The sequence below is a fragment of the Bos mutus genome, chromosome 1 (genome assembly GCF_027580195.1).
Source record: "Bos mutus isolate GX-2022 chromosome 1, NWIPB_WYAK_1.1, whole genome shotgun sequence".
In the NCBI taxonomy this organism is placed as follows: Eukaryota; Metazoa; Chordata; class Mammalia; order Artiodactyla; family Bovidae; genus Bos; species Bos mutus.
The window spans coordinates 132,107,127-132,121,646 of NC_091617.1; the positions used below are offsets into that span (position 1 = coordinate 132,107,127).

The 14,520-nt window shown below is 37.3% G+C and overlaps 1 protein-coding gene across 5 annotated transcripts in view; it reads right to left on the reverse strand.

The window, feature by feature from the left end:
* PPP2R3A (protein phosphatase 2 regulatory subunit B''alpha) overlaps nt 1-14,520 on the reverse strand; it is a 233,752-nt gene that overhangs the window by 162,387 nt on the left and 56,845 nt on the right. For 4 of the 5 annotated variants that reach the window (XM_070375954.1, XM_070375959.1, XM_070375961.1 and 1 more), the window contains one exon: nt 7,100-9,559. The exons of the other annotated variant lie outside the window; for it this stretch is intronic. In XM_070375954.1, the coding sequence (XP_070232055.1) occupies nt 7,100-9,091 (1,992 nt within the window). In that variant the 5' untranslated portion in view covers nt 9,092-9,559. The remainder of the gene's footprint in view (nt 1-7,099; nt 9,560-14,520) is intronic. 5 annotated transcript variants of the gene reach the window in all.

Genomic DNA, 14,520 nt, shown 5'->3' on the forward strand with positions numbered 1-14,520 from the left:
TATTCAGTCAGCTAATCCCCAAGTGCCAAGCGAATTCTGGGCCTTCTCACCCCAAACAAGCTTGACTATGGGGCGCCAGCCATTCATATACTTTCTTCAATAATTTTTTATCAATCATAAAAGTGATCTTTATCCCATTTTTGAAATAGGTCCTGCTAAAGTTCACATCTGGCAATACTGTGACAACAGTTTTACTCTTAATAGTTTTTTTTTAGAAAATTAGAGTTTGAATTTGAACTTTCTAATAATTAGACACCTTTCCCTCTCAGTTAGTGGAGAAAGCAATGGCAACCCACTCCAGTACTCCTGCCTGGAAAATCCCATGGATGGAGGAGCCTGGTAGGCTGCAGTCCATGGGGTTGCACAGAGGTGGACACGACTGAAGCGACTCAGCAGCAGCAGCAGCCCCCTCAGTTAGTGAAATCTGTAAGGTTTCACTAGACTTAAGCATTACAGTATAGCTTAAAAAAATCTTCCTTTTTGTTTACCTTAACATTTTCCTCTTTCATTGACAAGTCCTTCCTGCCTGCCCTCCACTCTTTAAATGGAGACAAGCAATAATGGAAACTTTCCCCAGGCTTTGTTTTCACTAAATTAAGTAAAAGTAAATAATTTTCAGGGGAGGCTAGGGTTTATTATTTTAACGTGTGAATAATAGCTAACAGGTTATTGTCCCATAAAGCTAAAAACAGACCAAAAATGACTGTAATATCATCTGTTAAAGGTAATAAAATGTAGAATTGAAACATCATTTATTACGTGAACTTCCAAAGCAGTATATTTTCCTGTTTTTTTAAAAAATTTTATGTCCATGTCACACTCATGGACATGTATGTAATTCACTCATTTGTTATTATGAAACCCTCTGAAACCTCAGCCACATCCTCTTTCTCTCCTCCACAAGCTGTTCCTATTTTTTTTTTTAAACTGAAGTATAGTTGATTTACAATATTATATTCGTTTTAGGAGTACATTATAGTGGTTTGATATTTTTATAGATTTTACTCCATTCAATTATTATAAAATATTGACTGCATTCCCTATGCTGTACAATATATTTTGTAGTTTATTTTCCACCTAGTAGTTTGTATCGCTTAATGCCCTTCCCTATCCTGCCCTATGTCCCACCCCTCAACCTACTAGTAACCACTAGTTTGTCTGCTATATCTGTGAGTCTGTTTCTGTTTTGTTATATTCATTTGCTTTAACTTTTAAGATTCTATATATAAGTGAAAACATACCATTCTCTTTGTTCAACTCATTTCAGGCCTATTTGAGTAACGTCTGTTATTCCAGGACCTACAGGGTTGTTTCCTGTCACCTGTTGACCAATTATATAGAACTTGACACAGCGAGAGAGTTCATGAGCAAAGAAAGGAAAAAAGAGCAGAGAATAAGACATGGGATGAAAAGGAATCTGTTTTAAGTAGAAAAGTCAGAGATCGGGAAATGACTGGAGAGGAAAAGGGAGAAAGCTATGTAGATAAGAACCCATGATGAAGAATTCTGAAACTCTGGGCTTACTTATTTTTCTACTTCTATTTGACTATCTGATTGCCACATTGGTAGTTTTTGCCACTGATGTCTTTGAAAAAATATCACACTGAACCTTATCAAAAATCTGTTTTGCTGATCTACACAAAATAATATCTAGACCAGGAAATTAGCTAACTTTTTTCTATAAATGGCCAAAAAGTAAGTATATCAGGCTTTAAGGTCTCTGTTACAACTACTTAACCTAGTAGACAGGGCACAAGAGCAGTCACAGTTCATATGGAAATGAAGGACTGTAGCTGTGCTACAATAAAACGATTTACAAACACAGGTGGCCGATCAGATTTGGCCCACGGACCACAGGATTCTGACCCCTCATTTATTTAAGCTGTTTAAAGCTGATTTGTGTCTTTATTTTTAATTGGAGGATAATTGCTTTACAGTGTTGTGTTGGTTTCTGCCATACAGCAGTGTGAATCAGCCATAAATACACATGTATACCCTCCCTCTTGAAACTGCCTCCCACCACCGCCCCCAGGTAGTCACATGGCACCAGGGCTGAGCGCCTTATGCTACATAGCAACTTCCCACTAGTTATCTATTTTACATATAGTAACATACATGTTTCAATGCTACTGTCTGAATTCATCCCCCCCTCTCCTTATCCCACTTTGCCTATAAGCCTGTTCTCCATGTCTTCATCTCTATTCCTGCCCTGCAAATAGGTTCATCAGTACCATTTTTCTAGATTCCATATATACGTACTGCTGCTGCTGCTGCTTAGTCGCTTCAGTCATGCCCGACTCTGTGCGACCCCATAGACAGCAGCCCACCAGGCTCCCCCGTCCCTGGGATTCTCCAGGCAAGAACACTGGAGTGGGTTGCCATTTCCTTCTCCAATGCATGAAAGTGAAAAGTGAAAGTGAAGTTGCTCAGTCGTGTCTGACTCTTAGTGACCCCATGGACTACAGCCTACCAGGCTCCTCTGTCCATGGGATTTTCCAGGCAAGAGTACTGGAGTGGGGTGCCATTGCCTTCTCTGACATATATGTGCTAATATACGATATTTGCTTTTCTCTTTCTGATTTACTTCACTCTGTATAATAGGCTATAGATTCATCCACCTCAGTTCAGCTGACTCAAATCCATTCCTTTTTATGGTTGAGTAATATTCCATTGTATATAGGTACCACAACTTTATCTGTTCATCTCACCCCTGATTTAGACCGATATCCTCTGTACCAATCTCTCAACATCCTTCTAGTATTTTTTATTTGATTCCCTCTCCAAATACAGATTTGAAATGTATTTCTGGAAAACAGATACTGTTCCTCTTGAGAAATTATTCTGAAATACATATTAAAATATTAATGATATATAATATTGTCAAGTAGATCTTTTCAGTGAAAATCATCAATGTCAAATAAAAGCAATTCCTATATGTCCCTTACATAAGTCTTTTAATTGAAATGTTTTGAACAACTGGAAAAATTTTGACTGTTCAAAATGTTAAAAAATAAAAGCCTTAATTTAAAATTTATTATTCTTTAAAAAATTATTCTGAAAAAACTATACTGTGGGAGTCCTGTGCTTTTAAAATCTTCGTTAGCTAGCCACTCCCTTGGAATGATCTCTTTTTTTAAAAAAAAATTGAAGTATAGTTGCTGCATAATATGTTACAGGTATATGATACAGTGATCCACAATTTTTAAAGGTTTAGCTCCATCACGACTTCACTTTCACTTTTCACTTTCATGGATTGGAGATGGAAATGGCAACCCACTCCAGTATTCTTGCCTGGAGAATCCCAGGGATGGGAGAGCCTGGTGGGCTGCTGTCTATGGGGTCGCACAGAGTCGGACACGACTGAAGAGACTTAGCAGCAGCAGCATAGTTATTATAAACTACTGGCTGTATTCCCTGTGTTGTGTAATATGTCCTTGTAGCTTACTTTATACCTAGTAGTTTATACCTCTTACTCCCTAAGCCTATATTGGACCCCACCCACTCCCCTGTGCCCACTGACAACCACTAGTTTGTTCTCTGTATCTGTGAGTCTGCTGCTTTTTTGTGAAAGAAACACTTTAGCATAGCATACAGGGTCATTTGTAAGTTGGCCCCAACCTAACTCTCTGATTTTATTTGCTTTTGAACTGTGGTGTTGGAGAAGACTCTTGAGAGTCCCTTGGACTGCAAGGAGATCCACCCAGTCCATCCTAAAGGAAATCAGTCCTGAATATTCATTGGAAGGATTGATGCTGAAGCTGAAACTCCAATACTTTGGTCATCTGATGTGAAGGACTGACTCATTGGAAAAGACCCTGATGCTGGGAAAGATTGAAGGCGGGAGGAGAAGGGGACAACAGAGGATGAGATGGTTGGAAGACATCACTGACTTGATGGACATGAGCTTGAGTAAGCTCTGGGAGTTGCAGGGATGGATAGGGAAGCGTGAAGTGCTTCAGTCCATGGGGTTGCAAAGAGTCAGACACTACTGAGCGACTGAACTGAACTGAACTTTCTGTTCATTCTCTGTATACAAGAATAAAAACATGACCAGGAGATAAAAACACTGATATTTCAGGAAATGGTTACTTCTGGAAGAGGAGAGAATACTGGGGAGGGGAACCCTTGGGATTTCAACTATATCTGAGGTAACTTTTTTAAAAACGGTGATATTAATGAAAATATTAAATAAAGATCTGAAGCAAAGCTACAGCAAAGCATTAAGATTTGATAAAGCAAAGTGGTGAGTAATAAAAAAGCTTTTTCTGTCATTCACAATACTTTTGTCTTTGTTTAAGACAAACTACAATTTGGCCCACTGCCCATTTTTTAAGACTTAGAGCTAAGAATGGTTTTACATTATTGAAAGGCTGTTTAAAAAAGAAAAAACAAAAACAAGACTATATGACAGAAACTTGTGACCTGCAAAGACTATAGTATTAACTATTTGGCCCTGTATAGAAAACATTTGCCAACTTCTGATTTTAAATATTTTGTAAAAAGAAAAGATTAAAAAAAAGAAAAGGTAAGGAGGCAACTGAGTCAAGGAAGGATGGGTTTGTTTTCTTACCTTAAGTATCTTCCTGACACATTTTATATTGCTTGTTTCTTTAAATTAGCTTTTCATGAATTATTTTTTCAACTTTTATAAAGAAGTCTCATCAAAGTAATAAGAATTCTAACTATGTATGGCAGTAGATAGTAACAAGACTTAACTAGGATTATATCCATGTATATAAATACCAGGTTATTGTATACCTGCAACTAATATGTCAATTATACCTCAATTAAAAAAAATGATGTACCTCTGTGGGAAAAAATAAATGTCATCAAATTTATTCCATGAGGTTGGAACTCATAGAAAATGAGTTCTATGAGGAACTCATTTAAAAGACCTATGGGAGAATCCTTTAATATGATTTTGATTTCAGTCAGTCCATACTTTGTCAAAAAACTGGGGAGCTCACTTAGAGCCCAGAGGGCCATTTTTATGTAGCTGTACTTGCACTGGTGACCCACTTATGAGCTGTCAGCCGGGCACACAGGAGAGATGCTGCATGGGATCTATTCTTGGCTTCAGGTTCACATTTTCTGCTTTCTGCAGTCTACCTCTTCTAGAAGAATTTGTTTCCCTCTGCTCCCCGCCACAGATGATAATGGGGCAAGAGGGCTAAATAAATTTCAAAACACTATTACAGTAAGAGTTTCTGGCCATAGTAGTTGTGAAACATTGGAATATGTCATTAGAGAAGGTAGACTTTTTTTTTTTAATGGGGAAAACAATACATTTAAATATTTTGGTACACCGCAGATCACAAGAACTGTTAGATCTTATGTTATTATCATTTTGGTTACTATACAGGTATTTTCTTTATAAAATAGTAAGCACATCAGTCTTGCCTATGTACATGAAAGGATTTTTAAAAATTTTTCTAATTAATTGACATAGTTTCTCCCCTTCAGCATTGACCCATGTTAACAAAGAGTATTACCAACTGTGAATCAAGGAATGAAGAGACTCAAGAGAGATTTCACAGTAACGCTCAGTGGACAACTGAGGATCTTTTAGACCTAAATTATTTAATACTTTAAATATGTACTGTTTTAAACTTTAGCATCACTGGTAACTAAAAATGTGTACAGGAGAACAACAGCCACAAAAAAATATGAGGTAAAAATTATTCATCTGATCATAATATGCATTTTTTCCTGTTCTAATGAAAATATTAATGTGAAAATAATAACTTGTTTTTTAACTGGGCCATATATATGCCGTCTCTAATATCCATTTGTCTTTTTAAAATTTATTATATTAAAGATATACAAAATGGCATGACAAAATAATGGTGATTCATTACCAGATTAAATATTACTGAGACCCTGTGTATTCTTCCTCAGTTCTCTCTCTCTTCCTTCTTCCATGGATTAATCACTGTTCTGAACACTGTACCTGATGTATCCATGTATTTATTCACACTTTTTATACAATACAAATACCCCAAATAATTCCTATCATTATTTTACAACTAGTTTGTTGACTTTGCTTCATGTCTGAATTCATACATGTTGACACATATAGTGTATTCACATGGTAGAGACAGAGCTCACCAAATATTCTATGTGCTCCCATATGATTCTTAGACTTCAGGTTGGAATCACTGGGCTGTGAGCAGATGGGAATTATGTCAAGAGTGGGGCAAGGTGGCTAAAAGCTCCATTTCTTTCTTAGCCTTCTTCAGTGAACTCCTAAGCCACATCTTCCAGATGGGGCAATGGGGCAGCTGTAGGAACATGGAACATCCATCAGTCTGGGTCCCTGTGCGAGGTGGAGCAGAGCCTCTTACCAACTGTGTTGGACATGTAAAACGAATAAGAATAATCCTATTGGGCTAAGACACATATACATACTTACAAATGGGCAGATAACTTCCTTTCTGGTATTATTCAAAAGCAATGCTATCAGTAGCAGGGTAAATTCAAAGCTTTCTGAAAATACTTCTACCTTGGAACTTTAGACTGACATCCATTCTCACTTGCATGACGAAGGATATTTCATATACTCTAATCTTTACCTTCTTTGAAGATCTGCTGCACTAACAAAACTTTCAGAGATGTGCTTATATGTTCACATACTTTTTCTGGTATGTTAGTTTTGTTTCCCCAATTAGATTTTAAGTTCTACACAGGCTTGTAGTCCACAAAGGCATGCAGTGAAGAGTGGCTTACTGGTTGAGGATGATGAAACTAATATTAAATAACTCTTTGTGTAAGGCACCTTGCTTGTGCTTCACCTGACTTATCTTGATCATTATTACTCCCATTACAGATGAGGATATTAAGACCAAGTAAGTTTCCTTTGGTCACAGAGCTAGGAAGAAGATAAAGGGTGTCAGGAAGGAAATTGAAAGCAATCTGCTTAACTCTATAAAGACTTTGCTTTTTAGCTTTTTCCACTGAACTCAGTGAGACCATGCCTACTGTAGGGTAGGAGCTTTAGTGGAACATAAAACGACTGACAAAATTTTTTTGTTTCTAAATTTTGCAAACATTAGTACATTTCTTTGGAGACTTCTTGGGACTGAAGATTGTTAGGTCTTACCTTGATCACCTCTGGGGTCTGCTGAATCAAAACCACTGAGGTAGTATCTTTGACTTTATCACCAACAGGACTTCTGCAGACTGATAAATTGGCCTGGGAGGAAGTTGTCAAGGTTTCTTGTAGAATCTGCATCATCTCTTTTTCTTGTGATAGGCTCCCTCTGCCTGATTTGCATTCAACCAATTCTTGAGCAAAATCTTCAATGCTTTCTAGAATCCGCAGTAAGAGGGCTCGATCCTCTTCCTCTATTTTGTGTCCATTGGTTTCAATAATCCTTGTTAGACAGGAAGGTGACACTTTTTCCGTGGGTGAGGAGACTTTAGATTTAGGCTCAAGATCTGGGAGCTGATCAATCAACTGACTCTGACTATTTAGAGAGTTAGAGCTTTTACCTTTAGCAAGTGGCTCTCTTAGAGAGGTCTCCATCTTTTGTGAGAAAGATTCCAAGTCCATTAACAATTTATCTATCTCTTCCTGACTGTTAGAATTCATAAAATCTCTGTGGTTTTCCTCTTCAACTTTAGGAACTTTAGATTTAAGATCTTCCTCAGGCAGACTAACAACTGATTTCTCAAATATCTTACCAATTTCATTTTGCATTGAGGCAGGACATTTTTTAAGATGAGTACCATGGTCTGATAATTCTGCTCTATCTTCATTTACCTTTATCAACTCCTGAGAGGGTCCATTTTCTGTCTTCTGTTCATGATATAATGCTTTCTTTCCATCTGACTCTTCTTCAATATATAGGGTTTCCATGAGATTACCAGAAGAAACATTTTCTAAAGGATTTACAGTTAGTGGCTGTGATTGAAGCTGGACATCTTTTAGAGTTCTGGGATCACTTATCTCTAAATTATATAAGGAATTTGTAGAGTTATTTGGAATGGGTTTTATAGTGTCTGTTTTTCTAGAACTGTGCTGGTCATCTTGCAATTCTATAGTTTGAAACTGTCCAGAGTCAAGGGCTGAGAGCTGGACAACATCTTCATACTTGGGGGGCTGTTCAGTGCCAAATACTGGGGAAAAGGGAGTCAGCTGTAAATTAGGCATATTACTGACCAGTTCTGTTAAATCTATAGCCTCATTATTCCCAGATTGCATGAACTCAAATGGTAGCTTTTTCAGGTAGGATGCTAACCTGGTCATTACATTCATATAGACAGTTTCAGAGCTAGAAATTGCATCATTACCATTTCCTTCATTGATGCTACTCCCTGTCTTTTTCTTTATACACTGTTTTATGATGTCTGTGCATTTTTTCAAATCCTCGGAGCATTTTAGCAAGATGTCTAAGCACATCTTTATATCTGTACCAGAAGAAAAATTATCTATTTTATGTTTTTCTAAAATCTGAGTAACCAGGTCTTCTTCAGAGAAGTTGTGAAGAAACACTGAAGTCAGGTTTGTATCGAGTGAGTTTCTACGGGATAAAGATTTTTCCTCAACTGAGGAACTCCGGAGTAAACCAAAGGATGGAGAGTTCCCATCATGGTTATAATGGCCACAGAGCAAGTCAAAATCAACTGACCTCCTGTTGAATGAGTCAGATTTAACTTTCCTTCCCTTTTTGTAAGCGGCATGGTTAGAGTTTTTGAGTTTTTCAAGGGAAAATTCTTTTATTTTCCCACTGGCAAAACTGATTGCTTCTCCTGCAATGTCCTTTAAATTACAGGTACTCTGAAATGTAGATCCTTTCCTGACCTTGGGTATGCCCGTGAGGGCTTGATGGGGATAGTCACCTTCAGCTGAGGAAAACCCATTTTCATGGGGTAGAAACAGAGAGTCCAGATCTGTATCTTTGAACTGAGACACAGGGATGTGTAAGAGGTCTGCACAAACACTATGATGTATCACAATGCAGTCAACTCCATGTGTGAAGGTGTGGCAGGTTCCAGTGCAATAATGTATCGCTTGCTCAAAACGCCGGTCTATCACCACACTGCTGTAGTGGTTCACAGTACTAACCACAAGTCTGTAAGTTGCTGCCATAATATCAAATCCACTGAGTGGTAGGATGTAGAATTTTCCAGAACTTGTTTCAAGTAAATTCTCCTAAATGACACTCAGCTAAAAATATATTTGACTGACAATGTTCAGTGGTTTCTTGCAAATATAATGACCTTTCCCGCAAAGGGAAATCATCAAAATTTGAGGTTTGGTAACTGTCAGATACAGTAGCTGTTGCACATGCGTGCTTGTATCAGTCTAATAATTTAATAATTGTGCTTGCTTTCTAGTTTCATTTAGTAATATCATAATACTATAGGATTATTTTTAGGAATAAATTTTAAGAAGAATAAAGAATATTCTCTTTTAGTTCTTCAGCAGTTCTATGATGCAGACATTTATGGTCATAAATGTACTGTCATAAATCTCAGTTGGTAGTATAGAAGTACTGTGATAACTGAGTCCTCCAAAGGCTTAAATGATCCATTTTTTTGTGAATGACAGGAAAACCTATAATGAAAAAAGAAAATAATTTAAAGGAAATACAGTCTCTTAATACTGACAGAATCTTTTATTTCCTCTTCTTTTGTATCCCACACGCAGTTAATTATCTTTTTCTTTGCCACATCACTGATGGCTTATTTTTGATTCAAGCCTTTGTTTCATTACACCCTACACTCCTTATTACCTAAAGTAGTATTACCAGCTTTCCTGGGGACTTGGTGATAAAGAATCTGCTTGATAATGCAGGAGATGCAGGTTTGATTTCTGAGTTGGGAAGATCCCCTGGAGGAGGAAATGGCAACCCACACCAGAATTCTTACCTGGAAAATCCCAAGAACAGAGGAGCCTGGTGGGCTACAGTCCATGGGGTCACAAAACAGTCAGATATGACTTAGTAACTTAACTACAGTAACAGTATTACCTCAACTCTGCCTTGTTACAGCTGCCTCTCAGTTGGCATTTCTAATCCCGCCCTCCTTGCTTCCTAACATGACACTGACTAGCTTAGACATAGAGAGCTTTCTCACCTCTTACAGATCAAGAATTCACACTACTGATCCCTAACATGCATCATGGCAGGCCTAGCTTTTTTGACTCATTTTCAACAACTATTCCCATCCACACATAACCTTATTTTCTGTTACTGTCCTGCATCAACAGGACAGGTTGATGTTGCTTCCATCAACCTAGGTTTCTTAAAGACGGCTGACACACAGTGCTTGCTCTTCACTGTACAATGTCCTCGACACTTGGAAATTATTCCCTTACCTTCATCTCTTTTCTTACTCTTTCTGAGAGAGAAAAACAACCTTTATTACTGATCTTGATCTCATCCTCTCAGACCCTGCCACATGCAGATCTCCCTCTCTTGTCATCAATGGATAGAATTTAATCATTCTCTTTTTTTTTAAAGGGCATTTAAATCATGTTGTAAGTTGCTGTCCAAAAAGGTTCAATCCAGTGCTGCCCAGTAGTCCTATCATTACTGAAAGTGGGGAGGCGGGTACTGAATTCTCCAAATATTATTGTTGAGCTTTCTATTTCTCCCTTAATTTATTTTGCTTTCTGTATTTTAATATTCTGTTGTTAGATACACATGTTTCTAACTGTTATATCTGCCAGATGGAGGGACACAAACTATCATAAATATATGTATATGTATAACTGACTCACTTTGCTGTATAGCAGAAACACAGCACTATAAACCAATTATCCTCTAATAAAATTAATTTAAAATAATAAAAAGAGAAAAACATTAAAAAACAAAACAAAATAAAAAGGTTCAGTCAATGTTCTGACTTAATCAATAAATACTGAGTGCTTACTGTGTGACAGGCACCTGCCAAGTGCTAGAGATAGAGCAGTGAATAAAGTCCCTGTCCTGAATGAACTGACGATCTAGCTGGAAAAAGAAAAACAACATGTAAGTAAACCTAACTTAGATGGTGATATGTTCAATAGAGAAAGATGAAGCACAGCAAGGGTTTAGAAAGGATGAGAAGGTGCTGTGTTACAAAGGGCAGTCAGGGAAGACCTCACTGATATCTGAACAGAGATCTGAAAGAAGAGAGGGAGCAGGTTGAGGAGGTATTTGGGGTTAAATCATCTCGGGCAGAATAACCAAAAGTAAAAAGGCTCTGCGGTATGAGCATGCTTGACTTACTAAAAGAATGACAAGGAGGCTAAAGTGACTGGAGTAGAGAAAGCAAGGTGGTAGGCAGTGTGGGAGAAGAGGCCAGAAAGGAAAGGTGGGAGTCTAAATCATGCAGAGCCTGCAGACTATTATGATGAATTTGGCTTTACTGTGAGTGAGCTGGGAAACAACTGATGTCTACTGAGCAGAGGAATGACATGATCAGACTTACGTTTTTAAATTGGTAATTTTGGCTTCTGTGTTCAGAGGAGACTGCAGAGGAGCAAGACAGGAAATAAGGAAACAAGGTAGGAGCTATATCAGTAAATGAGGTAAGAAGGCTGGGGGGCCTGAACCAGGAGAGGCAAAGTGAAAGTGAAAGTCACTCAGTCGTGTCTGACTCTTGGCAATCCCATGGCCTATACAGTCCATGGACTTCTCCAGGACAGAATACTGGAGTGGGTAGCCTTCCCCTCCTCCAGGGGATCTTAAACGCTGAATATATTTAAAAGGTAGAGCCAATATGACTTGCTGAATAAGAGTGTACAATACTACTGCATCAAGAAAGGCGGACTAAGACAAGGACAGGTAGGAGATGACGACAGCAGAGAAAGACAGCATCAGTTTAACAGTACCAAGAATTGCACTGGTATTTTAACAATAAAAACAGTTACCCATTTAATAATGAGAAACAGAACTTGACTGTTTTCATTTTTATTTCTTCAATCCCAGAAAATTCCGTTTATTTTGCTTATTTGTTATATTTCTTTTTTGGTAAAGTTTCTATTCAAATCTTTTGCTTATTTCTGTATTTGAGACAGTGAAATAAGATATGGTTAATAGTTAATACAATTAATTCATGAAAAACCCTTTGTTTTGTTGAATTCTTATACTGTTTAGGATATATTTCTTGGCTCTTTAGATTCAATGATTATTACTCTTTTATTATGCCAATCCTATACTATCATAATTACTATTGTCTTATTAAGTTTTATTATCTGACTTTTTCCCTCATATTTTGAATTATGATTCCTTTTTATGTTCCAACATTCTTTGATGGTCTTCCAGATGAATTTCTGCATTGTCAGGTTTTAAGAAAACTATGATAGGAATTTGATTATAATTACAGTAAACTTATGAATTATTTTGAAGGAACACTGATATCACTATAATATTCAGATTTTCCTTCCACAAACATATAAATCATAATTCCAACACTCCTTTCTTTCTTTCTTTCTTTGTGGTTTTCCTTCAGTGTTTCGCCCCCATTCTTCTTTTCCTGCAGTGTCTCAACTTTATTGCTATGTGAATGGATCTTGAGCCATTGTTTTGTCCTCTACTGCCTTGCCTTCAAATCCAAGATGGTGGCTCATATAAAACTGTAAAGCTGAATATCATGCAGGTTGGCTGAAGCTCAAGTATAAAGAAGATCCATAGTAAAGCGAGTGAGTCAAAGTCACTCAATCGTGTCCGACTCTTTGTGACCCCATGGACTATAATTTGTGACCCCATGGGATTCTCTAGGCCAGAATACTGGAGTGGGTAGCTTTTCCCTTCTCCACAGGATCTTCCCAACCCAGGGATCGAACCCAGGTCTCTCACATTGCAGGCAGATTCTTTACCAGCTGAGCCACAAGGGAGTACCTACCCAATAATTCTTAAGTGAAAATACAAAAGTGCCTAAGAGGAATAAGTGTTATGGGGCAAAAGACTAGAATGTAGCAATGGAAGGAAATACATTTTTAAAAGATGTACATCCAGGAGACAGGGAAGAAATAGCACCAAACACAAAAAACTATGCACCTTTTCAGAAAACCATGATTTTGAAGAGTTTTTGGGTAAGGATAAAAGAGAAGGAAAATCAAAGGACACTATCAAGAAAGTATATTAGGATAATTGTATAAGAGCTAATAAGACTATATCATTTTTGTTTGTTTTGGCCATGCTATATGGCATGTGGGATCTTAGTTCCCCGACCAGGGATAGAACTTGTGCCCCCCTGCAGTGGAAGCATGGAGTCCTAATCATTGGATCTCCAGGGAAGTCCCAGGACTATATCTTAATATGGGTGATAAAACTGGCCCTGAAGCAAAATACAGAACTGTTAGACAATTTAAATATCCAGATTAAATTGTATATTTAAATATTAAATTTAAACTATTACAACAGTTGTCAGATAAATTCCTAAAGTGACATAAGACTCTTTTATTTCTCTGAAATTTGAGAAACTAAAGAGAAATCTTTCTCTAGGTTTGAAAATGAGCAAAACAACCAGTTAATAAGGTAATATGACAGAAAATACAACAAGTATTGTTGTGAGGTTAGAATTTGAAGTAATCAAGGGAGAGAATACTGCCAGAGTCAGACATATGCTTTTAGCCAGTGCTGCCTAGAAAAACTTTCTGTGTTGATGGAAACATTCCATGTCTGCCATGATATGGCTGCATCTGCCACATGTGGCTATTGAGCACTTTAAACGCGGCTACTGTAACTGAAGCACTGAATTTTAATTTTATTTAGTTAAACATTTTAAAATTTGAAATTATTTTAGACTCACAGAAAAGTTACAAAAATAATATACGGAGTTCCTGTGTGCCCTTCCCCCAGTTTCCTCCAATGGTAACATCCTATATCACCACACCACAAGGATCAAAAGCAGGAAGCCGACAATTAACAGACCTTATTTAGATTTCACCAGTTTTATATGACTCACTCCTTCCTTTTCTTTTCTTTCTACCTTCCTTTTACAGAATGTACCACCACAATCAGGATCCAGAACTACCCCTTCGCTCTTCAGAACCCCTCACACCACTCTTTTGTAGTCATACAGTAAACTGTCCTGCATCATTGTGATTCTGTCATTTCAAGAACATTCATGCAAGGCACACAGTGTTTAAGCTTTTGATATTGGTTTCTCTCACTGAACTCAATGATTTTGAGAGTCATTCACTTTACTGAACATTTCAACAATTCATCCCTTTTTATTGCTGAGTCTATTGACTGTATGGATATACCACAATTTGTTTGCCCATTCACCTGTTTAAGGATATTTATGTTGTTTACAGTTTGGGTTATTACAAATAAAGCTGCTGTTTTTGTATAAACATGGTTTTCATTCCTCTATGGTAAATAACCACATTTACAAGTCTGATTGTTAGGTTGAATGTTAAGCATATTTTTAAAAGAAACTGCCAAACTATTTACCAGAGTGGCTACACCATTTTACATTCCCACCAGTAATGTATGAGAGAGATGGCTGATTCCACATCCTCTTCAACATTTGTGACTGCCAGTATTTTCTACTTTAGCCATTCTAATAGTGTACTGTATTATC